At 39.5% G+C, this 24936-nt stretch overlaps 2 protein-coding genes across 3 annotated transcripts; one reads left to right on the top strand and one right to left on the bottom strand.

The window, feature by feature from the left end:
* Positions 1-5241: 5241 nt before the first annotated feature.
* Positions 5242-20595, bottom strand: lmbr1l (limb development membrane protein 1-like). Its single transcript, XM_034145219.1, has 17 exons — positions 20372-20595; positions 15150-15234; positions 13212-13245; positions 12738-12877; positions 11728-11831; positions 11256-11379; positions 11099-11167; positions 10944-11008; positions 10770-10842; positions 10583-10672; positions 10378-10454; positions 10195-10272; positions 8954-9027; positions 8649-8739; positions 8478-8544; positions 7511-7672; positions 5242-6976 (listed from the first exon to the last, which is right to left on the bottom strand). The coding sequence occupies exons 1-17, from the start codon at positions 20432-20434 to the stop codon at positions 6891-6893; spliced, it is 1482 nt and encodes a 493-aa protein (XP_034001110.1). The 5' UTR covers positions 20435-20595; the 3' UTR covers positions 5242-6890.
* On the top strand, positions 19871-24830 carry dnajc22 (DnaJ (Hsp40) homolog, subfamily C, member 22). 2 transcript variants are annotated; one of them, XM_034145222.1, is made up of 4 exons: positions 19871-20047; positions 23456-24065; positions 24173-24465; positions 24618-24830. In XM_034145222.1, the coding sequence occupies exons 2-4, from the start codon at positions 23516-23518 to the stop codon at positions 24792-24794; spliced, it is 1020 nt and encodes a 339-aa protein (XP_034001113.1). In that variant the 5' UTR covers positions 19871-20047; positions 23456-23515; the 3' UTR covers positions 24795-24830. The 2 variants fall into 2 exon arrangements, with proteins under 2 accessions (XP_034001113.1, XP_034001112.1); XM_034145221.1 differs by lacking the exon at positions 19871-20047 and adding an exon at positions 22684-22754.
* Positions 24831-24936: the final 106 nt, after the last annotated feature.

Below are 24936 nucleotides of genomic sequence, written 5' to 3'. Positions count from 1 at the left end.
CCCTCCCTTCCTCTGCGCGCTCCCACTCCTACAGCACACGCCTCCAATTCAACCTTACAAAGGACATATGATTAGCCTACTTATGTTAACACAATGACCCCCCACCCTCCCTCACAATATTTCATATTTAAAGGTAGTTAAAGATAGTTTTGTACTCTTCCACATCAAGATTATACTCACCAATTTACACAAAATTATTTTTAACACATTATAATTTCTAGAACATGCAGTATATTTACAGTTACAAAAAACTACTCATGACAATTTAATCATTTAAAACCAGCATGCCCTTGCTTCTGTCAGCTCATCCCACCCATCATAAGTGGACGGGTCACTGTGATGTCCCTGATGTTATTAATAGACACAGTTGAAGGTGAGGGTCTATGAGGGAACACAACAAGTGTCCAGCCTTGACACCCCTGGATGAGACTTACGGTGCTGCCTTCCTGTGTTTGGGGAGCCAGCCTGACCCCCCTGAACCCTGTAAACCCTAGACCTCTACCACTGGAAACACCCGCTGTCCACATCAACATATTATTTTTTATCTTTCTCCGAACAATAGCTGGGAGAGTCATAAAATGTTTTCAGATAATTCCAATGAGGGAGAAGAAAAGAGAGGAATCGTGGTGTCTCAGGGGTCTGACATGTGTAATCACATACGGAAGCTTAAATTAATGGCAGATTAAAAGGTCGTAGTGTGTCATACTGTAGCTTCCTGGAACGCTTGAGGTTGACTCAGTGCATCACGGTCAGTTTCTCTACAGTTACTTTGTTGTAAAGAATCTATAGCCCACTCACAATAACGCTGCACTTATGTTTATTCATCGTTTTGAGTCTGTGCATATCTCAGTTTGCTGTGATTGCATGCTAAATATGCTTCAATAGTAAATACCCACTAATACAGTCTTTCATCCAATGAGCACAGAGAGATTAATATAAAACACCTGTACATGTATTCAACTGTGAGTGATCTAAAACAGCACTCAAAGGAATATGTCACTACCCACAATTATTGTTGTAATCAGTGCTAAAGAGTCCCTGTAAATGTAAGACATGTTTAAAAAGTTCTTAATCCCAAATCCCATCGATGTTTTTAACAGAACAAAGTGATAAAGCCACAGACATTGACATGAGATGTTTTATCGTGTAATGTGACCTGTTTTTTTTTACCCTCTGTCTGATTTTATTGTGTTATTTGGTGAGCTGAAGACACATTTCTACACTGGTGGACAATAAAGATTTATTTTCAAAAAAACGTTTATTGTGTTTATCTCACACAACTAGTATAATCCAAGTCTTCCACATAAACAGTACTCCTAGGAGCAGTAAGCCTGCTCTATCATGAGGTGAGCTTTTAATGGTAAGGTTTAAGTGAAAATGCATGTTTTTGTGAAAAATGGGATTACACTGCACAAGTTATGTGAGAGTTTGTAAATGGATGGTTTGATATTGTTTTGCTGATGTTGAACTGGCCCCCTTTACTTCAATTCATCAAGAAGTCTTTCCTCTTTTTGGATTCTTTGTTCACCCTGGAGGCATGTGAGATAACAAAGTGTTCTTCAGAAATTCAAGGTAACACAGTGGGGGATTCATTGATATACAATTGATAGTTTTGGGGACAACGTATTCTTTTAAAATAGCTTTATCTATGAAAAAGCAAAGGTCACTAAGCTCCACTATGACCATGGAGAGGCATCCTTGTTAGGGACATTTTCCAGAAGATCCCAGGATGTTGAAGGGAGGGGTGGCAAGGCGAAGCTGCATCTTCCTGTCCTTATGATAAACATGGAAGAATGCTGAAGTCTGGCCCAAGCAACACAGATGAAAGATATCAGCCTTCATGACAAATGCAGGGAATGACTCAATCAAAAAAAAGCAACAAACACTTTCATAACTACAATTACCCGCACCAATGTTTCTCTTCAAAGCCGAACAGGAGAGGAGATTTTCATCAGACATGAAAGGGAAAGGAAGGAAGCAAACATCTGCGGGCTGGAGATGGGAATAAAGTCATTCTTATTAGTTTTTTATTTTGGTGCCCCCATCCTCCTTCCTCCCCCTGCCTCCTTCTGGCTTTCAGCATTTCACTCCCCTATTTCAGGATGGGAGTACATGGCCCAGGGAACGCTTGGGTTTCCTGCAAAGACACAGCACAGAAAACGAGATCTTTCCTGCTCGGGTTAGCCTACCCTGCTTTGTTCTTTCAAAATGGACGCCTCTGAATGCACCTGGGCTCGTGGTCAATACAAATCACACCTGCAAGCTGGGTTTTTCTTCTTCTGCGGGGTTATCAGTGATTGGCAGGAACACTAAAATAGAAAAAGGAATCAGCAAATATAGAGGAGAGAAAATTAGTAAATCAGGATTTTAAAGGATAGTCATTTTAAAACAGAAATTAGATTGGGAAACAATGCTGGCTTTGACATCTCAAGTGCTTGTCTTGTTTCTCAGTGAATAGACACTCTGCAGGATTCACTTCCTCAGATGGAGGCCGAGGAAAGGGAAAGTCAAGGAACTGACACCTAACCACCCCCCTCTCCTAAACACACACACACAAGTCGTTTCTCTCTGCCCAACATTACACCGCCCCAACTATCTCTCACCATGTTATCAGTGCAGGAAGAGGCAGGGTGGTGCATTCTGATGTGGCTGCACACGCTGGATGATTCTTGGCAAATGTATTGTAACTGAGTGTCTGTAGTTACTCACCTCACCTTTAAAGGTCTCCTATCATGCAAAATGCACTTTTTGATTTCTTTAATACATAAATATGTGTCCCCGGTGTGTCAGGGAACTCACACAGTGTCAGAAAACAAAACCCTCTCCCTTTTCCTCCGTACCCAAATCTCTAAAAACGTGGGTACAACGGAGCTGATCCAGATTTGCGTCCAATATGACGTAATATCAGAAATGTGGGATGGCTTTACACCCACAACCCTATCAGAAACATCGCTATCAGAAACAATGCACGACGTGTTTTGGAAGTAATATGGTCTTTGTTTACATTAGCAAGCATCGCTAACACTCAGAGCTAAGCTGTACTGGAGAGAGTATGTGTAGAAAAGCAGGAAATAAAAAAAGGAACTCACCTTGTAGTAAACCTGCAAGAAAATAAGCATTTGAGCTCCATACTGTTTCAGAAATAATCATTGATGTGGTTTTGAACATGATATGGCGTTTCATCACGGCAGCATTTAGGGTAGAATTCTGAGCAGGCATAAGCTCTCCCCCTCTTTTTTTCAATTTTTTTTTTCAATTAGCTAGGGACCCAGATCAGCAGTTCTCTAACAGGCCTGAAATAGAGGGGTATGAGGCATGGCTAGAATGGGTGATCTGTTTGGTATTTTGAGCAAAACACTTCATAGACATGTTTTTTATATATTTGTATATATCCGAGACCTATAATATATGCCTAAAAATAGTAGGAGACCTTTAAGAACACAAATTGCTGGACATCAGCGTACACCAAGTCCAGGTTCAAGCTGCTTTGCTCAGCCTTGATTTGGCCTTTCAAAACGAACGCCAGAGGGCTGAGTTTGAGGCGATGCTGCTCTGAAGTGGACAATAGAATAAAAAGGGTGGGACTTCCTGGCCCCAGACAAGCAGGTCAAAGGTCATGCATGATGCGTACCTTGTTTTGTAAACCTGACCCAAAAAACATGATTTACATTGTAAAGATCAGACAGTGTATGCTTGAATAATTAACTATTGTGATATTACAGTCCTCAACAGCCATTTAGGGCCATTCACCCTGACCTAATGAAACAAAGGCCTGCAACAGTCGACTGTGTGAAGCAAGTGTGCCGTGAGTGTGCACGCAGGATGGCGGGCAGCTACGACAAACGGACAGTGTGACCCATTATCAGTTGATTAGCGGGCAAGACTCGCCTTTTCCTGTCAGTGGTTCTGTATTTGCGAGCGTACAACCGAGGGAATAACAGCCCCTAATGCACTTTGGCACCGACTTCAAACGGCCGACTGTCAGGAAAGCTAATCTGTATCTTTTTCCCCCCTTCATTCTTATGTTTTGACAATAAAGATAGCCTATCTCATCCAATTACACACTGCCCGTCTCCCGCCTTGTCCCCGATATGCCAACAGCCAGTCCAATAGAGTGTGTTACCCAATGGGACTGCTGCGACACTTTGATTGCACTGCTATCAACCTTTATATTTTGCTGAAGGGAGGTGCTATCCCAATGTTTCTCCAACTAAATCCAAGATTAAGGAATATGTCAGGTTGTTACTTGCTGTCTGTGTGAACAATGTACCTCAAATCCAGTTTGCTTTACTTTCTCTAATAAGCTAATAAAAATCACCTGGCTTAAAAACAACTTTCAAAAGTAAAGCTTGGCATTGTTTCTTTTAAACTCAAGGATACTTTTAGTTTGGGGAGAGCATTATACAAACAATTTTAATATATTATATATTACAGTAATTGTTTATATTTACTTAGCATTGTTCAGCAATGGCTAAATGTGCTGTCCAAGTTGTTCCCCAAAGGAATTTGGTGAATAATGACAGGCCCTTTTGACCTCACTTGTGACAGCATTGGTCTGGGTTTCTCCAAACAAAAATCACATTGAAAAAGCTGCTTCTTCTTTCAAGACAATGATAATGCACAAACTCCTTTTCCACACACCTTATATCTGGCTTACATGTTTCCTCAGAGGGTAACCATTCTCCAGATGTGCAAGTAATGTTACAGCGACCTTTGAGTTCATTTCCTCTCGGCAAAGGAAACGCAGTGCAAAACAAAATCTAATCCAAATAAGCTTAATTAAAACATCCAACAAAACAAAACAAGAAATGCAAACAAAAATCAAGAGGGAGAAATTAATCAGAGACTGGGTTTTCTTGAACTGACTTCAGAAAAATTAGATGAGGAAATGAACAATAGGCAAGGAAAAGAGATGGAAGAAAGGAGGTGGGTGGTGGGGACGTGAGGAGTGAATGTGAGTGGATGTGGCTTCTCCTCCTGATTTGCAGGTTTTAATCTGGCAGTTGCATCAGAGTGGGGAAAGCGTGGGCTATGACTGTAGTGGCGTCGCGGCTGGACACTGCTGACAGACAGGCCAAAATATGGCTTTCTTCTGCCGCTGATTAAAGAAGTGCAACAAAAGGGTGGAAGGACACAGAGGACAGACGCCTTCACCATCACCACAGCAGATCAGAACTAGTGTAGTTACATTAAATGAAATGTAGCGGCATTAGCAGTGAAATTCATCTCGACACAAAGCAGTTAAAAACACAAGACGGTTTTTATTGCCTTTTGCTCTTAAAACAATGATGGTTAAAAATGATGTTCATCAATTGGAAACATTTTTAAAGTAAACAAAACCATTTTTTGTAATCTTTGAGAACAACTCTAAAGAATTTATTTTGTCTCAACCGTATCACATTCAACATTGTTTAATGACTGTTAAAAAGAGTTAACATGTGAAGTATAGATCCCAAAATGCCCATAAATAATAAAAACTGCGCATTATAAACTTCGTGTTCCCCAAAAAACTAAAGAAAATTCCCCAAGAAATGTGGGTGCTCCATATTTATTATACATATAATACCTGACCAGAGAGAGACTACCCAGAGGCTGGTGTTGGGTTTAAGAGACACTGTCCTCTGCTGGTCAAACTAACAGCTAATAACCTGCTGATACAGCAGCAATGGCAAACGGTGACACAGGGTCACCAACACATTTAAGAGGATGAGATACAGCTGATAAACATAAAAGCATTTAGGTAAGAATAAAAACACTGGAAATGCTTGTATTGGTGGTGGTCACATTCACTTTTCAAAAATATTCTAGAAACTATTCTGAGCTTTCTCAAAGAGGAACGAGATGAACAAATACTTCACAGAAAATAAAAATAAAAGCACTAAGAAGACTTAAAAATGACTTTTGGTAAAGTTAAATGTTGTGCGTTTACCTTTGAAATATTGCACTTCTCTCCATAGATTCTTTATTCACAGTTTGATTGGTCAAAGGCAGAAGTTCCTCCTAGTGAGTGTCACTTGACATTTAAAAGTCTTGCATAAGACAAAGTGTAAAGCTTTCTTTTTAATGTACCTTTGTAAATGTATGAGTAATCCTCAGACTCAGTAAATGTACCGTCATCTACTAAAGTATAAAAACCCTGATTAATAATCACTGCAGCAAATGCTCTTAGTTTTGCTCGTAAACTGGGTTTATAAAAATAGCTCCAACACTAAGATCATAACTCCACTCACATATTCCCTGTGTAACCTGAAGATCCATAGATAGACAAGGTACGTTGTGTCCTATTTGTTCCCAATAAGCCCTTCCTCTCATTTACTAACATAACACCGGTGCAGACAGGACAACCAAACACAAGGAAGTAAGATTCCCAATCTTAAAATAGTGGTACAACCAGAGAAGGAAAAGCGTGGGGAAGCCACAGAGAAAGAGAGAGCGCTCAAGTGACCTGGAGCAGGAAGAGGAAATTAGTTACAATGTAATATTTCAAAATAACTCTGCTGACTTTCACATGTGTCATCTAAACCACCACTATCCACTGGATCCACTTTTTATGAAGCACCAGGCTTTGTGAGGGGGACTGCACTTTTATTGTCCACTATGGCAAGACTGCCGGTATGGCTTAAATCCCTTTTCCCTAGTCTTAGTCTTAACCATGACTCAGCTAACCGCAAAAAAAGAACTGCACAATATCGGACCCTGATGTATTGGTCAACAAACACAGCAGAGCTCCCACTGGACACGGAGACTTGTCACCTTCTTGGGTTTCTTCACACTGGGCGCCCTGTCCCGTGTACCAACTGGCAAACCGACTGAACTGCAAATGCCTTTAATCCAATAGTTGCACATTTGAAGTGGGTGAGTTTAGGAAAGGCAGTAGTGAAGAGGAAAAGTCACTGGATTTTAGACAGTCCACTGGCCAGGAGGAGTCTGAAGGGTACGGTCGAGCGTGACACAGTTAAAGGCAATCTGTGGAGACCTGAAAGAAAAAAATGAAGGGCTTTAACATCACGCACACAGTGGAGCACTTTACTTGTAAAGCTAAGAAAAAGACTGATTTAGGTTGAATTGGAGTCTATTAATCACAGATCAAAAGTAGGTTGGGAGGCAATGGGAAAGTGCAGGAGAGCTGCCACGTTGCAGAGATGCTATCTATACTGTGAGGAAGGGGAATGTGTGCATGTGTGTGTGTGTTTGGCGTGTCCAAGCTCTAAGCGCTTGTTTGTGTTGGGTGGAGGGGTAGTGGGTGTGTGTGCTGCGAGGGGTCTAGGGTGGTGTGCCTAAAGGTCCCCAAGGAGACCTGACTCTCCTCTTGTCCCTTTACACTTTCCTGAAAGAATTGTATTCTTTCTATCTGAGGAAGAGAGACCAGCCCATCAGGAAATGGGGCCAAACGTGGGAAAACGTATGATACGAGTGCAATGAATTTCAGTAACACAATGCCACACAGAAAAATATATGCATATAGAGTACTTTGATTTGCTTGAAAGAATAAAATAAAACTTAGACTGACCAAAGGCACGGATGAGCTCTCGCTGCACGGCCCAGGTTACGGTGTTGATCAGGGAGGCCGAGGTGAGTCCAGCAAACAGCATGTTGTACATGAAGACGATGTAGAAGTTCCCGAGCCAGTTATACCGACCAAAGTCTCCCAGTAGATCGAAGCGGGTGATCCCTGATGGAAGATAAGCAAAATAAAATGTTCTGCTTGTGATTAAACTGCTTAGCCAGACCTCAGCTGCAGTGGTCATGGCATACAGATGCCCTCTTGTGGGCATTACTAAAACTACGAGTAAAATGTTGAATCAGCAAGCTCTTATAAAATGTTGCCATGTGTTTTTTTATATATATATTTTTTTATATATATATATATAAAAAAAAAAATTATATATATATATATATATATATATATATATATATATATAAAAAAAAAAAAATTATATATATATAAAAAAAATATATATATATATATTTTTTTTATATATATATATATATAAATATATAAGAGTCTTGGTGGCAAACTATTTGGATTTTAAAATTAAGCTTTTCGATGAATTGGCTTAAATGTAATATGTATTTTTTGTTCTATTGTAAAGCACTTCGTAAATGCGGTTGGAAAGGGGCTTAAAGTTATTATTATTTTTATTGTCAATGGATATTCCTTTTAAATAAAATAAATGTAATTTAAACGAAAAAGGACATACTTTTTTCCACAGATTAAATACTGCTTTTTAGGTTTTCATGATCTCCTTTGAACTGTCTCACACTTTCTTTTTTTACTTTAGTTTTGTGCATTGCCTTGTGGAACAATAACAAAACAGCACTCTCAAGTATCAAAAATGTTTTTTTATGCATCTTGAATATTTTGTATACTTCAATATTCCACTGTAAAGACACCACATATTCAAAATCTGCTAAAAATCAGTATGATATATAGAACTGTGACCTGTCTGTAGTCTTATATAGACACATTTCCTTACCAAGAGTGCGTGAAAAGACTGGCAGTGCTGAGCTCAGGATAAGAAGTGAAACGCAGTTTCCAATTATCTAAAGAAAAAAACAGAAATGTTGAAGTTACTATGAGGAATAAACACATCACTCGTATACCTCACTTTGAGATAAAATGCATGCAAAGGTTAGCTTTCATTTACCTGTGTGAGGTTGGTGTCCTGTGCACGAGGCATGAGGCTAGTGAAAAGAGGGGAGCTGTAGAAGCCCACCACTGAGGACACCATCAGGTAGCTGACATTCATTTTAAGAAAAACACTGGAAAGAAGACTACAGAGATAGAAATATCCAAGTACATTTTGAATGCTTATTAAATGTATGGATGGAACATCATGAGTAAACATAACTCACATGTCAAATAGGAATGGTAGTCTGTAAATGGCTGAGTCAGAGCCAAAGGGGACATGGTCACACACACTCACAGGTGAATGGAATAAAATGAGGATACAGAATGAGGACTACTTGAACTGCAGCGCCTAGCGAGCCGAACATGGAGAAGGAGGCCATCCCCAGGTGAGGGTCCTAAAAGACAGAAAGATAAACAACCATCAGTGTACACAGATGACTCAGTGGCTGCGTTTCACTTCTCTTATTTTTCATTTCCTCGCTCCTCGGTCGCGGTCTCACCGGAAGTTGATTTGTCTGCGCCATCTTGAGTAGCGTCCCAATGGCCTTATTTTTGCCGGAGGACCGAGGAGCGAGGAGCGATAATGGAGGAGCGATAATTGAGGAACCACCAGACCATCCTTCGATGAAATCCTCAGACACTCGCCCCGCCCCCTTACTGTGTATCACTCACTGATTGGACGATGCAGCGCATGCAATGATCTGATGCTTCTTGACATGAGAGCAGTTTCCCAGCGGAGTGAAGAAAACACATGAACCTCAAGAGACTCACTCCTCAGTTTATACTGTGTTTTGTTTCAATGAATGTATAATTTAGTTACAAATATGTGATATATCTGAACAACAAAGTGGTCAAAAATCATTTTATTCATTTATTGGAAACATTTTCATGATCGCTTTTTTCGTTTTACATTTTCATTTATTGTCATTTCCATTCAGTCAGTCATTAAGTGCTATTTAAAATGTTAATTTGCTACATATCCACACAAACAAACAAAGTGTGCAATCCAATGAATGTTAATCTAACTGGGTTTTGATAGATAACATATCTCTTTTTCTTCTCTCAATTATTTTATTTCTATTGCGCACTCTAATCAATATTAACCAAACTAATGTTCGTTTATACATTTTAAGAATGGCGTTTATCTTTTTTGAGAATGAGTTCTTATTTGAGAATGAGTTCTTATTTGATTTTATTTATTTGGGTCTACAACAGATGATACAAATGTTTGTGTCAGTAAATGTGTACTAACAGAGGCGGGGGTGTTTGTGAAAATAACGGGGACAGAGCTGGCTGCTGTCAGACGATCAGCTGTGCAGCGTCATCGCAAACGGACATCGCTTCACGTGCCGCTCCGGAGGAAACGATGTCCCATTGCTCTTAAACTCATTTCCCTGCTTCTCGTGGTGTCCTTGCGTCTCTCCATGCTTCCCTGGTGGGAGGGACTAGTCGCAGGGAAACAACGCAAGTGAGGGACGCAAGGAATCCATTTAACCGAAGTGAAACGCAGCCAGTGTAGCACACCAAGCATCTTCACAGGTTATTTCTGAATAAATCCTCACCTCCATTCCTCTGGGCATAGCAGTCTCATCCAGGAGCAACTCCAGCACATTGAAACAGACCATCAGTACGCACATCACCTGAAAAGACACAAACAGTAATTATACAACAATTAAAAACAACCATCTTTGTGAAAAACAGAGTTAAAACAGGCAGTAAGAATACATAAAAGAATAGTAGGGTACCGTCAATGCGAGCAGCATAAGCATGGCCAGTGGATATCCCAGGTTTCTCTGCCATGCGGACGCTTTCCTACGCATTTCTGTGAGATAAGCCAAAATGATAAAATAGAAAGAACCAACAATAAATTAGTGTAAAGCAACATATTGCTTTACAATGTAAATCAGTGAGATAAGCCTATCAGAGAGCAGCTTGGTTGAACAGTCTTACCCAGGGCAATGCGCTTGCTCCGGACTATCTGATGATCTTTTGTCATTGCCTCCAAGTTCAGCTTGACCCAGCATGACGCCGATCTGCCGTCTTCAACCGGACACAACATCACATAGTAAAAACGAACAGTCAATCACTCAGCTTTAAATGTGAAGAAAAAGGCAAATGTTTATGGTGACACACTCACAGTTCAGTTTCCTGGAGAGCGAGTCTTCCTCGAATGTTGTGCAGTTCAACGTTTCCTCTACATCTTCCAACAGCTAAGGGATATAAGAGACATCAATCACTATGGAAACTACAGTTTACAGCCACAAGATGACTGTTAATATGCAAAGTGGGAAGTGTAGTAACTGTGACTCACCCGCGGTTTGACCAACAGGCTGCCAGTGACAATGAACATTCGAGACAACCCAAAGGGAGTGCACACTGAGGAGGGAAGCACACAGATGGTGATGTGAAAGTGTCATATGTCATAGCCTTTAGCTGCTCAAGTCATTGTGATTAAGACATACTTACACAAGAGCAGCAACACTCCAAACAGAGAGATGCCCGAGTATAGGTAGGGAAGGTAATACTCCCACAGGTCTGACATTTAGAAAAGGAGAGCAGCTTTATTAAAACTGTAAAACCCATTGTTACGCAGGGTTCTTCAGGTATAATGCGTGTGACTCACCGTAGAGGCTCTTCCTGGCGATGTTGTCGTGGAGGAGGGCCGATGCCACCCACACAATGCCCAGCACGAGCAGAGCCAGCAGCAACAGCAGCACAACGGCCTCATACACTCGTGCCATAACACCCTACACAAACAAAACACATACTCTGTGATGTGCAACAGAAAAATAATAGCCAACTTTTTTGATAACTGTATAGTTATCTTATGTTATGCGTAAAAGGCAATCAAATCTGTTTTCAGCCTCTCAAATATAGAGATTTACTGATTTCCGTGTTATAGGTTATTTTAAACTGAATACGAAAGACTTCGCCTTGGATTTTCCTGAGATTTTATACAAAAAACGATATCAAATAAACAACAAAATAATCCACATAGTAATCAATAATGATAAAATATGTCAAGTTGAATTTTCTGTTAAGTCTTTATTAAATGGTTCTGGAGTCTAGAGGTGAGTAAATGCTGAAGGCAGTACCTTTCTGGACCCTGCAAATCCCTCAGACTCGGTGAAGAAGTAGGCAAAAGGCATGAGGAACACCAGCGACAAATTGGAGAAAAGGAAAACTAGGTTCCACAATCCTGATGAAGAGAAAGAGAGATGTTCTACATGTCAGTTTTCAGTGCACACATTCTTTAGTGATAAAAGGGCTGTGACATGGCATTTCAGCAGTACCACTGCCAACCACTGTGAGGTATAGTCCTACCAAAAATAATAAAATATCAAAACATTTGTGAAAATATTTACATTAAATTGTTTCTCAACACTACAGGCCTCTTTAAGTTTTTGTGCGTCAGGATCAGTTGAAAGTAAAACAGTAATTATACGGAGTCAGAGGGCTCGGCAGAGGTCAACATGAGCAGTTGTGAAACAGTTTGAACATGCACTGCTCTGCACACAGCAAGGTCACAGACACTCTGTCCATAATAATTATCTGTTTGGACACAGGCCTGCACAGTGTATTGATTTGGAGGTTATTAATAGTGATCCTTAAAGGGGAACACCACTTAAATTATAATGTGTTTTTTCCATGGCCTAAGAAAGTTAAATCAATGTTTGAGAATACGAGCTACTCTCTCTTAAACCCATAAACCTGAGAAGTTAGTATCAAATGTGTGATCTGTAAGGTGTTAAGTCTGGAGATACTCCATAGACAAAGACTTATTTTGTGGAACACAGAATATTTGTTTGCTTTTTTTAAACCTAAATTAGCTAGATAACATCACAAATTAGATTTTTAGCACTATTCCTGTTTATTTTTGTCATTTAAATGTTCACATGTAGCCTTGATTGAAACACTAGAGCTGCCGACTTCACGGCTGCTCCCTTGGGAAAGAGATTATTCTCAGTCGGAATTGCCTGATAAAATAAATGTTGGATTATCATACAAAATTGTAAATTAAAAAGTTATGCCTACTGCTGTTAGACAGGTTTTCATGAATATTAACCCTTAGGTGTTGTTGACTTAGAAAAACATTAGGATGTACCGTGGATGAGAGATCCGTTGAGCCACTGCATGTAGTAGCTCTGTGGGAAGGTGAGCAGCACCTCATTGGACAGAATGGAGATAGGGAGAAGGAGCACAGCACACACTGCGACAGACAGGGTGAACGTGCACAACCACAGCCTGGAAGAAGGAGAAAAACAAGCCATCAGTGAAGACACAACTGTGTTTGTGTTTAGCCTAACAGCCAAGGTGAAAGGGTGACTGAGATAATACAGCGCCAGCGTGTAGGGACAAAGGGCAGAGTGACACCTAAGTGCCCTCATCCCAACCAACACCCACAGAACACACACACACACACACGACAGGGCAATAAAACTACAGCCCAATTACCTCAGCCCACCAGACGTCACCCTGACTAAGGCATGTGCTCAATCATTCACATGGACACAATAATACGAGTGAGTAAAAACAGATTGCTGTGAAGCAGGTAATTATTAAAAAGGGCTTTACTTACGCAATTTTGTTGACGGTGGCATCTTCGACATCATCTGAAAGAGACATTATAAAAGTGTGATTTATTTTACATTTTTTGAAAAGGTGCCCAATCTATGTTTTAACTAGACACATAATTAAAACTATATGTTGCCACAGATATAGCCAACTTATGTGTTTTTGAGCAGGTGTTAGTAAAAGCTTCTGGGGCAGTGTGTGTAAACTGTATATACATAGATATATAGGGAAAAGGTGTAGTAGCTTCAGTCCCTATGCAGGATAAAAAGGGTCTCCCTGGCCTCAGAGTGGGGAGTTAGTGGGGGCGAGCATGTTAGGAACATTTTGTTCAAGCAAGACCAACACTCACTAGTACAGCACTTTGGTCAACTGAAGGTTGTTTTAAATGTGCTATATAAATGAATAAAGATTGAGATTGATTGAGTAAAAAGTGCAAAACATGAGCAGGAAACTGCAAAGAGAGAAGTATTTGTGTGAAAGGGACCAGTCTGTAAATGTTACTATGTGCCCAAAGCACTGTAAAGTATTACAAAACCTGCTATACATCTCTAAACGTGTGCTCTAGAGAATATGCTACTGTCATTTCTTCTTGTGCAAATGTTGGCACAGTTTTCTAATAACGACAAAAAGCCTGAGGAGCAGAAACCAGTTCTTGGCTCCTTATTTTCACAAACAAGTCAGTAGAGAGGTATTGCACAATTGGCATTTAGCTGCAGGGTAAAACTGTCCTGCTGTTGTTGATGCAAAGATAACATTTACAACAGTGGGCTAGTACATAGCAGGTCCCCCCCCTCAAAAAAAGAGCTGGTCATATCCCAGGATTTTAACTCAGCCCAGCCTCAGTCGAGCAGAGAGATCTTGCAAAGGACATCCAACATCTGCTTCCAATAATGGAATATTATTTGATTTGTTAAGTTTCTGGCAGCCCATTCCCCCTGCAGAACTTTAAATATTTTCTTAGTTTTAATAATCGAGAAATAACTGTAGATACAAATACGCTAGGCATGTTGCATTAATGAAAATGCTTGTCAGTAAACATGTGTTAATTGGCATTACTGTGATGACCACACAACATAGTTTTATATGTCGTTACAACTGTCAAAAATTTAAAAAAGGCAGTAACTGAAAGTAATGTGAGATTAAGCCAGTTTTGGGATGCTGATGGTTGAACACTGAACAGTATGTTAAAAAAATAAAAAGTACTTTGAGATCTTTCTCTCCTCGTAGTAGCAGAGTATGTTGCCATATGAAAACACAGTTGTACTTTTGAGTTGTTATAAAGCCTTCAAACATTAACTCCAAAGTACAACTGTTTTCCGTGTAGCAACATTTTTCAGCGCCCCTCCACCACCCTGATCAGCAGGGATACCCCCCTGAAGACACAGTACAGGTTACAAGACACACATTCTTCCCCTCTGGAATGCTCCAGCCAAGGTCCAGAGCCTTGGGTTAAAACGTGCATGCCTGGCATTGTTACTGTCAACGTAAGCTCCATTAACAATAGCTGTTTTTCAAATATACAAATATTTATGTATAATACAATCATTCAAAAGTATGGCTATATCAGGAACGTTGATGAAACGGAGTAAGGTTTGGGAAATAGCAAACATTACTCAGTCGTTGCGTTGCTTTCCTGAGATTCATCTAGCTTTAGACCCTGCTGCTGCTGTAGCCGTAAACTCAGCCACGAACTATAAATAAGAGCCGATTGACTCAAAATAGAGAAGTGGTGTTTTAACAAAACCTGGGCTTGCTTTGGCAAACATACTCTGTGGAAGAAATTCCAAAACTCAGATGTAATCACTCTACTTGTCAACACCATCAATTCACCCCCAAGCTATTCTACATAAGCCTTTGAAATAAATCTTCTCACAGAGCAGTCTTTGTGTGGTGCACCTGTTCAATCCAAAATCCAGGATAAGAGTCATATTAAAAAACTCACCTGTGATAAACTCTGCAGTCTTCTTGAAGTGGGTAAGTATGAGGTAGGACACTATGTAAAGGCAAATAAACAGGAGCACACATATCTGTAGAAAGACAGAAAGAAGAGGTTAATAAGGTTATTTATTTTACTTGCATAAAGGAAATGCAGCAATAAAAACAAACAGTCATGTTCTGCCCAATACTTCTGATAAGCAACACATGTATTCAGGCTCTCTGGTGAAAAAGAGGGGGTTGTACACGGCACAAACACTTAAAGAATCCGGTAGAAAAAGATAAGAGGACATGGCAAGGACACGGTCGGCTTCAACAGTTTGTTCTTTCATAGATTATTCTGTTGCATATAAACAAACAGGCAGAAATATTTTTAATAGATGCAAACAGCCCAAAACATACACCATTTTGCACAGGTCACAAAAGACAGATGGAGGCTGCAGATTACCACTTGATCCCAACAAAGAGTGAAATGGGTGACAGTGATGAACTCGGGGGGATTAGGAGAAGCAGAAGAACGATGGGTTTATACCCGTGACAGATAGACCCCATGCTGCTTGTAAAGATCATCATCTGACATTGCTCCAATTCTGCTAACAATTTAGACTAAACCTACATTCACTCAGTAATCAGTTGTCTGGCAAAGCTTGTAACCTTTCAACCCAAAATACTGAAGTAAACTGCATGCATGACAACACAAAACATGATGGAACAGATACCTTTGGATACAAAATAAATGTTCACATCTTTCAATTTAACTGTCCGTTCCATGCACCACGGTTGACAGTATGTAGAACACCTTGTTATTGCTCAGACACACATTGTATGATTACAAATTAATAATACAATATTTCTAAACCTTGTGTACCTGTTAGGTAAAAAAAAACATGCCGTCAGTCAGAGCAAAACAATTCCTAGATGCACCCCAAACAAACCTGTGCACAATGTTCCCCTTACTAATTTTCAACATTAATAGCAATCTTAACAAGACTTAAAGCCTTTTGCCACACTGCGTGCCCCACTAGGCCATAGCACTTATTTTAAACAAAAAAAACAAAGTCATTTCATAGATAACTTTTCAGTTCTATCATTACTCCTACTGGTCAAAATGGTCCTTGTTAGCAAAATCTTAATTCTTTACTCTCTTTGCAGCAGGCATTTTGGGAAACCTCGCTCTCAGCTAGTCTAACTCAGCTCTATGTTGCAAGCCATGTTAGTAGGTTAGTATGTTAGTTGTGTAAGAGAGTGCAAGTTACAATTATGTGAAACAAGGATTTAAAGAATTTAAACCAATGGCAAGTAGTGTAGCCTGCTACCTATAAGTATTTCTATTAGTTGTCAAAGAACAGCTGAGGCTGGACTGTTTTCCTACATATTTTATCCATTCAATAGTTGAGAAGCAGTTCACAAAAGTGTTGGACTGACAGTTGAATGAAGTGATGTTGCCAGATCAGAAATCATTTCCACATGGCAACTTAAAAGTCAGTAAGGGTAGCAGTAGCAGAAGTTTGCCTTTGAGGTCAGAACAGCAAAAGCAATCAAAGAGAGGGTCTCTGTAGGAAGACAGAGATGTGATGACATACTTACAGGTGTAACACTAATGCTTAAATAGATGACTTCATGGAAGAACAAAAAGCCTACAGATTTATTAGCATCGGGTTTCCATTAAAGTGATGTTGCAATGGAATAGTTCAATACATATACTGTGAACAATAAAAATACCCTCAACGGTATAGAGGGCCTCGCAAAACTATTCATGGTGAGACAGTGTGCATTTACATTATGTTTCCACGCTCATTACAAATTGGATCACTGGGACATATGGACATGTTACAATAACAATGGAGTTGGGGTGCGGGCTTACACCCCTCCTCCTGTATGGCTCCAGGAATTGCAAGATTTTGACCCAGTTTACAATGTAAACAAAGACTTGTTGAATAAACTATCTTATGTAAAACTAACATAAAATCTGTTGAGAAACGGTGTAAGAGGGCTGGATCGTCAGAAATATACCAGCTGTATCACACAAACAACAACGACTGTAAAACTAACCAGCTCAGTCTGCAACATGATGCAGACTAGTTTGGTATGTTAAAAAACAAAGGGAAAAGCAGGGAACAAAGGATGGGTTTGGGGTGAGAAATATGTGGATGAGTAGAAAAACACCCCTTCAGTCCACAAATATGGGGACACGTATGCGCTGACAGGCAATGTTGAGAGCTGGGTGAACCTAGCAGGCCACAGAGTTTAAAAAGAGTCCAGCATCCAGAGGGATATCTTTTTAAATTCACAGACTGACCCAAACATCTTTGTGCTGATTCAAGCAAAACACAATAAAGCTCAAATTATTTCACATCTTGCATAACCTCATATTTCCTGTTATAACTCAAAGGAATGGGAGGTTGGCAGTGACACAGCACACCCTTGCTAGATGTCAAGTGGACTCCCTGAGAATGTATTATTTCAGGGGCGCCCATAAACACGTTCAGGCAAAGTATGACGATCTTTGTTTATAACTAAGAGGATAGATTAGGCAAGACCTACTCAAGATTTATTCAAGAGCCAGAAATAACTTCAAATGTTGCACAGGCAAAGCCATCCTAATCCAAAAGAAGGTGGTTGGCAGCTGTAGTTTGTTGGGATCATTTTACTGAACCACGTCATGCAATATGTGATGGATTAGTGATAAAAAAGGTGATTTTGTTATTGAGAACAGAAAAAGTATAACAGTGAAAGTGTGCTTAGATTTTTCCCACAAGCACAGCCATAATACATCAGCCTTACCATTAAAAAAAAATAGAACTAAGTAGGAAGCCGAATTGATATACAAATTTAAAAACATGATTCCAAAGACACAAATATGTAGTGGATTATTAAATGTACTAATAAGTCCATGGGTCAATTTATTTAATAGATAACATGGTACTCAACCATCTTTCATGAGTGTGATGTGACTCGATATCTTAAGGCGTTCTGATGCTGGGCGTTCCATGGATACGTATTGTTACTTTATATTCTGCTGATAATTGATCCTTCTTAATCCCTCGCGGCTCAGGCGTTGGCTATGGGAGTGTTCTCCTGGCTCTAATGTGAACACCATTTTACCATGACGATTTATCTAGACAAATGTACACCTGTTAAACTTGCCAGATGCTCTGATCCAAGATGATAAACAATGTTGCTTGAACAATGTTAGCTAGTGAATAAAGACGTTTGGCCTTAATCTAATTTTCCCAGGGATAAGCACCATTTGGGGCAACATTTGGTCAATGTATTCATTTTAAACAGGGGCAGCTGACAGGGCGCACTGGGAGGAGATGGTAGCTGTTGGTCAGCCAGGGGATTAAGAAGGATGTGTGGACTAATAGCATTAGGGGAAAGGGACAATGACAAAACAAGGGCATAAGACTGAGTACTTTATATGCTGCTTGTGTAAAGTTGATTACACACAAATGAAAATCTCTCTGCTACTCAGAGTACTATTTGAGGTAGGATTGTCAAACTCAAGGCCCGGGGGCCAAATCATTACATAAAAAAATTATTTCGGCCTGCAGGATAATTTCTAATTACTATTAGATCTGGCCCGCCGGTATATTGCACGCACACCTTCACTCAATCCTGAGGATTTCCTCAGCTCAGAGCCTGACCCCAAACATTGATGAACTTGCACCCAAGATGAGATGCCAAGTATCTGGCTTGAACTAGCATCGAAGAGCAGCAAACTGAGTTTCAATAGATGTTTCCTTCTGCACTTTTTTTCTTGCGACAACAGGGCATGTTTGGTTTTTTCTTTGAGGGGAATTGTTTTTTTGAAGCTATTGTGGAAAAATGTAATCATAAGAAATGACTCTGGAAAAGCTGCAGATAGAGCCATAAGAAATTAATGCAACTGATTATTTAATGTTGTTTTTATAGGCAATCATTTAAGTTTTGTTAGTCCCAGGTTTAATATGTGCAATAAGTTCATTTCAATAAGATTTGCAATAAACATTGAACCAGTCCGGCCCTCGACTAGTACCGATTTTTTTATTTTGGCCCACTGTGTATTTGAGTTTGACACCCCTGGTCTAGAGGATGTAATCAGTTCTGCCTGTCATACCGCATGTCGGCAGATTCAGTAATACCTTGAAAATAAAAATCCAGAAAGGCAGAAAGCAAAACAAATCACAGGTGTTAAGCACTTACTATGGCCAAGTACCATAACCTAACCAATACAATACCAGAACCCTGAAATGGGGACACCTAAACACAATATGAAATTATTGATGTTAATATATCTGTGGTTTTGCTGCTAAGGTGAGGCTTGCTCTGCAAAAGGCCTTTTGGCTCCACTAGTTATTTTATTCTACCTTAGTCTTTGCTTTTATAATACTCAACCTCCTATCGGATCATTCATTTTCATAGTACATCGTTCACCCATTATGTACACCCGTTTGCTGGCCTAATCTACACAGAGGGACAGTTTGTGTACATCCTTTCTTGTAGAAGGCCGTCTTGTACAATTTGAGCTTTTAGTTTACAAGGGGCAAATTGATAAGTCAACCACTAATCCTATGCAGCAGAACATGTTTAACATTGTACCTTATGCAACACTGTCAGCAATATCACCAGTCTGTGAAAATACATTGCAATCTGATTGTACTTTTGTTAGGGTTAAAGGTCACAATCCATGTGCCTTGCTGTAACTGTAGTGATCTTTCTTGCAAGTCTGAAGTTCAATAGGCGTTGCACAAACCAGTCAGTCAGTGTCAAACACAGCAGAGTTAAGAGTAAGATGCATCATTAACAGTATAGTCGAACTGAAAAATGTGAAGCAGGCTGATCCAAACCATGGACACAAGAAAATGGAGATTTGAGAAGAGGTCTGGGACTTCAGAAAAACAAAGGAAGAGCACCAGATGCTGAGTAAGCTCCTTGATGTTCCTGTGTCACACAATAATGACCAGCTGCCTGCGTGCTTTAATTAACGTTTACAGAAGTTTTGCCAGAGAATTAACATCAGAGTACCTAAAAGTCACGACAAACTTATACTTGTATAACGCTGAAAAGGGACACTGTCAACTTAAACTGGAGCGTTGAGCAGCTACCAAATCACGTGAAACACACTCTAATTAAACGACGTGGCTTTCCTGCCCTGATTATGCAGCTGTTTGCATTGTGAGAGCAGAGGAGACCCCTCATATGCATAATAACTGACGTTTACATTAGCACAGCGGTAACGTTACTTACTATGGTCTCCCGGACACGGTTGTGGAAAAGTTGCTCCCTAACCGACACGTCTTCCGTTTCCATTCTCCGAAACCATTACAGTGTCCTCAGGCTGAGAAGCGCAGGAGGAGAGGATGTGTTAAAAAAGTTAAAACACGGGGCATCTTGTGAGTAATGCCATGGATGTGTGGCTGTGTAGCCCGGCTGCATTTAAACTGCTGAGTTAGCCCGTGAGCTGCTAGCTTCAGTCACCCTGATAAAAGACAAGCAGGGAGGGGTCGTGAGGGGGCGGGGCCACGCTGAGGGGGGGTGGGGAGGGGGGTAGCAGACATGTGTGCAGGTAGATACTTGATTGATCCCAAATTGGGAACTTATTTAATTAAAAATAATTAAGAGGTGATAATAAAATAAAATAAAAGTGAAAATAATAAACAGCAAGTAAACACTGATGCCCATAAAGTTGGAATAATTTGGTTTTCAGACACATTCCTATTTGTATTCCTATTTAATTTTCACTGTGGTATGTTTGGAAGAGATTGATTAATACAGTTTTGACAAGATATACACTTTATCTATCAAGAAAAAATCAAATTGTCACAATCATTTCATGAGAAGAGGTAAAACATATTTTATTCCAACTTTATGGGCAACAGTGTATACAGTAGAAATGAGTTATTGTAAAATGTTCTAGATAAGTTAGACTGTTCTATAAAAGACCAACATACTACAGCAACAGAAATAGACAGACTTATATATATATATATATATATATATATATATATATATATATATATATATATATATATATATATATATATTACATTAGCAGAAACATATGATAGTATATAGATTACATTTGTGTAAAGTTGCTGTTGTGCAAAATGTTCGTGGTTATGTAGAGGGGGAAACTAAAACTATGGAGCAGTGAGTTCTCTAAGGTAAACATCCGTCATCAGTGTAATTAATACGTCAGCATCATCGGTATCATCACACTTATTATGGTATTCATATACAAAGGTGAAGGTACATAATTTAAATAGCACAGATACGGATTGTATTGGTCATCACTTTGATGTGCACATGTAGGCTACTGTATACTCAGATCTGAGTGACTACTCCGTTACAAGTAAAAGTCATTCAAATAGTTACTCAAATACAACTAGAAAAGTATTTGCATCTATAGCTAATGTATCAAATGTAAAAGTAAATGCAGATTGGCCCATTTCAGAATAATATATATGATATGTTTTGATTAAAAGTATTGATGCATTAGAGTGTTATCACTGGTAAAGGTGGAGCATGTTTCAATATCTTTGTTTAATGCAAGGTAGCATGTGAATTTACTCCAGGTTTAACTAAAGTCTTATTTAAGGGTTGATTATGTATCACACCATTATTCAGTAAGTAACCAAAAGTATTAAATTAATGTAGTGGAGTAAAAGTAACCATTTACCCCTGAATTGTAGTGAATTACAAAGAAGCAAAACATTGAAATACTCAAGTAAAGTACAAGTCTCACAAAATTGTATTTAAGTACAGTACTTAGAGTAAATCTATTTATTAACTTTACACCACTGTATTAATAAATGTTAACAACTGTTGAAGTAGGTCTACTTAATAAGTACAGTGAGTGAAGTCTGCATTTGAGATGGAATTATGTTTTGAAGCACTGAGAGGCAAGTGAGAAAACAAATACATCTGTTGATCAATTTTCAAAGTCTATATCTCAATTTCAATTGTTTTCAATCCGGAAGAACAGGTGAAAAAAAGGTTTTGCAAGGATAATCTTTCCAAGTTTCTTAAAAAAAATGTTTTTTCTCCAACGAGGTATAGGGGAAAATGTTGATGCAGGGGATTGTTTGTTGTTGCAATATTACTTTCGGCCACAAGATGTTCACCATGAGTTTGAATCATAGGTTTTAATTTGAACCTTAGCACATGCATACTGTGTGTCAGCAAGATAGGACATGACAGTAATCTTTTTCTTTTGGCTAAAAATTCATTTTATTGTTGCTAATCTTCTGCTGTTGTTACTATTGGGAACATGGATTAGTGGTGCACACAACAAAAATAATCTTGAAAATAAATCTGCCCAATGTTTTGCAATGATCATGGAATACACTTTTTTCCACTGTTCTGAGATCATAAACAAAGGAGAACAATTGTTTTTGTGTACAGAGTAACTTAAGATAGTCAGTGTCCTTTCTCGTACACGTGTCCTCTTTAGACCTTTTATTTACCTTATCAGTTCAGATGACCAAACGACCTAAATGCGGATGAAGCCTCAGCGTAATTTCCTTGTCATGATTCAAAGTCCAACTGTTGCAATAACATGCAACAACTTCAACTACTGAAAGAACAGGAAAGGATTCATGGGGATAAGGATTTAAAAATCATGGGTTAAGTAAGTAACCTTGTTTTATCTGCTAAATAAAATAGATCTTAGTTGTATTTTTTTAAATAAATACATTGAAGGGGGCAGACTGATATAGCCTTTGGAATAACTGTGGATTGGTTCTATAAAAAAGGTTGGTGCATTTGTCAAATTCTGACCTTTTGTAAAACATGTGAGGTTTTTTCTATGAAAAAACACATCTAAAAACATAGTCAGTTACAGCCGGCAACATTTTCAATCATGTAATGGCATAAAATCATGAGCTAAGATAAATCCCTCTTATATAATATATTATTTAACCAGGAAAGAGATTAAAATCACTTGCCGAGATACCAGGAGCACACACGCCATTGAGAAAACACACTGACATGTACAACAATGACTTGTGAAAGAGGTAAAATGCATACATAATGTAAAATAGCTATCAGCAGGCAACGCAGCATAACAGAGAATCGGAGAAGTAATGTGACAAATGTACTTAACATTGTATGTACTGTGTTTTGATTCACCTTAGTTTATTGGTTATGTCTATTTGTTTTTTATTTTCGATTATAGTATTAGTCAGACCTCATATTTACACTATTTTATTACATGTCTTTCTTTTGTCTGGTGTTCAGGGATTGTTATGGTGGGTTTTCTATGATGTGGTTTTGAGATGTTAAAAAAAATGCCATAAATGAAGACTTAACTATTTCCTTTTTTTTGTGCAGGTACTCATGAAGGAGGACTTATATTGAACTGTCGAGGAAGTGATCCACCAAGGCCACAGGATGGCAAAAAGTGTCATGGTAGCCTATGTCCTGTGGGCAATGGGTGGGCCTTTGGGCCTTCACCATGTATATTTAGGAAGAGACAGCCATGCTCTGTTATGGATGCTCACCCTGGGAGGATTCGGGTTTGGCTGGCTCAGAGAGTTCATACGTATTCCTGCATATGTTGGCGAGGCCAATCAAGAGGCAGAAAAAGACAGAAAAACACGTCCCACTATGGTCCTCCCACCTGTGAGCCCTGTCAGATTTGTTGGACAGGTGTTTGTTGGGATCTATTTCGGCACCGTGGCTCTGATTGGACTGAACTCCCTCAGTTTCTTCTACTTGATTGTCCTGCCTTTATGTGTGGGTGCAGGGGTACATCTGGTGTCATGTATCGGCCAGCAGACTTCCGATCTCAGGAAAACGTTGACTACTTGTCTCATAACCTCCCCAATATTCTATGGCAGCAGCTTATCCACCCTCCCTATAAGCCTGGCTGCTAGTGTTACTGCTGCATCGCACCGCAGGCACAGACCTCCACCGCCACCAGGGAGCTCACAGAAACTAGGTGAGAACACCTCACAAGACAACACCATCAGTTCTACTTGTACTTTCACTGTCCCTCACCAAACCTTTAAGATTCACTACAATTAAATGTTCTTCTGTCTTATTTAGGACCACGGATTTACAGGCTTGGTCTGGCCTGGCTGGCCTTCTCTGCTCCGCTGGGTTACTGTATTTTCCATAACACCACAGCCACACTGTACTACCTGTCTGACTGTGTAGCAGCACTGCTGGATATGTTCTGGTTCCTGCCTTGGCTCCGAAATGTGTTTGAGTACATTCTTTTAATGCCATATCGGCTCTTGTGTGTAATTACTGGAGGAGGTTACTATGAAGACGCTTGGAGGAGGATGTTGGAAATACTTTTGAAAGAGTACACTGAGAAAGAAAAAGAGGCTCTGCGAGTGAGTAAACACATACCTCTGAAAAGGCTAGGTGACATATATGCCTTAAGGTGTATACTGTGCATCAGTCTGAGCATTTTTAGCATGTAAAGCAACTCATCTGGCTTTGTCATAATCTCAAAACTGTGTATGTGGATATATTTGTGTTGCAGGTCTTGTCATTGGAAATAGAGGCCTCCCTAGAAGACATAACACGCAGCTATAGGGAACTGGCCAAGACATGGCATCCAGACCATAACCCCAGCAAGGATGCTGAGGCCATGTTTGTGAAGATCAATGAGGCTTATGAGATCCTTCTACGACGGCACAAACCTCAGAGATTCAAATAGTTTCCCCGAATAAAGTGAGACTCTTGATGACATTGATTTTCAGTCATTTTTTATATTCTGTATTGAACATCAATCAAAAAAAAAAAAGACTTACACAGCATTTCACAGAGTACTTGGCATATATTTAGTCTCAAGCAGCACT

The sequence above is a fragment of the Trematomus bernacchii genome, unplaced genomic scaffold (genome assembly GCF_902827165.1).
Source record: "Trematomus bernacchii unplaced genomic scaffold, fTreBer1.1, whole genome shotgun sequence".
Taxonomy (NCBI): domain Eukaryota; kingdom Metazoa; phylum Chordata; class Actinopteri; order Perciformes; family Nototheniidae; genus Trematomus; species Trematomus bernacchii.
The sequence above is the reverse complement of the archived record's forward strand: the minus strand, read 5'-3'. Positions and strand labels throughout refer to the sequence as shown.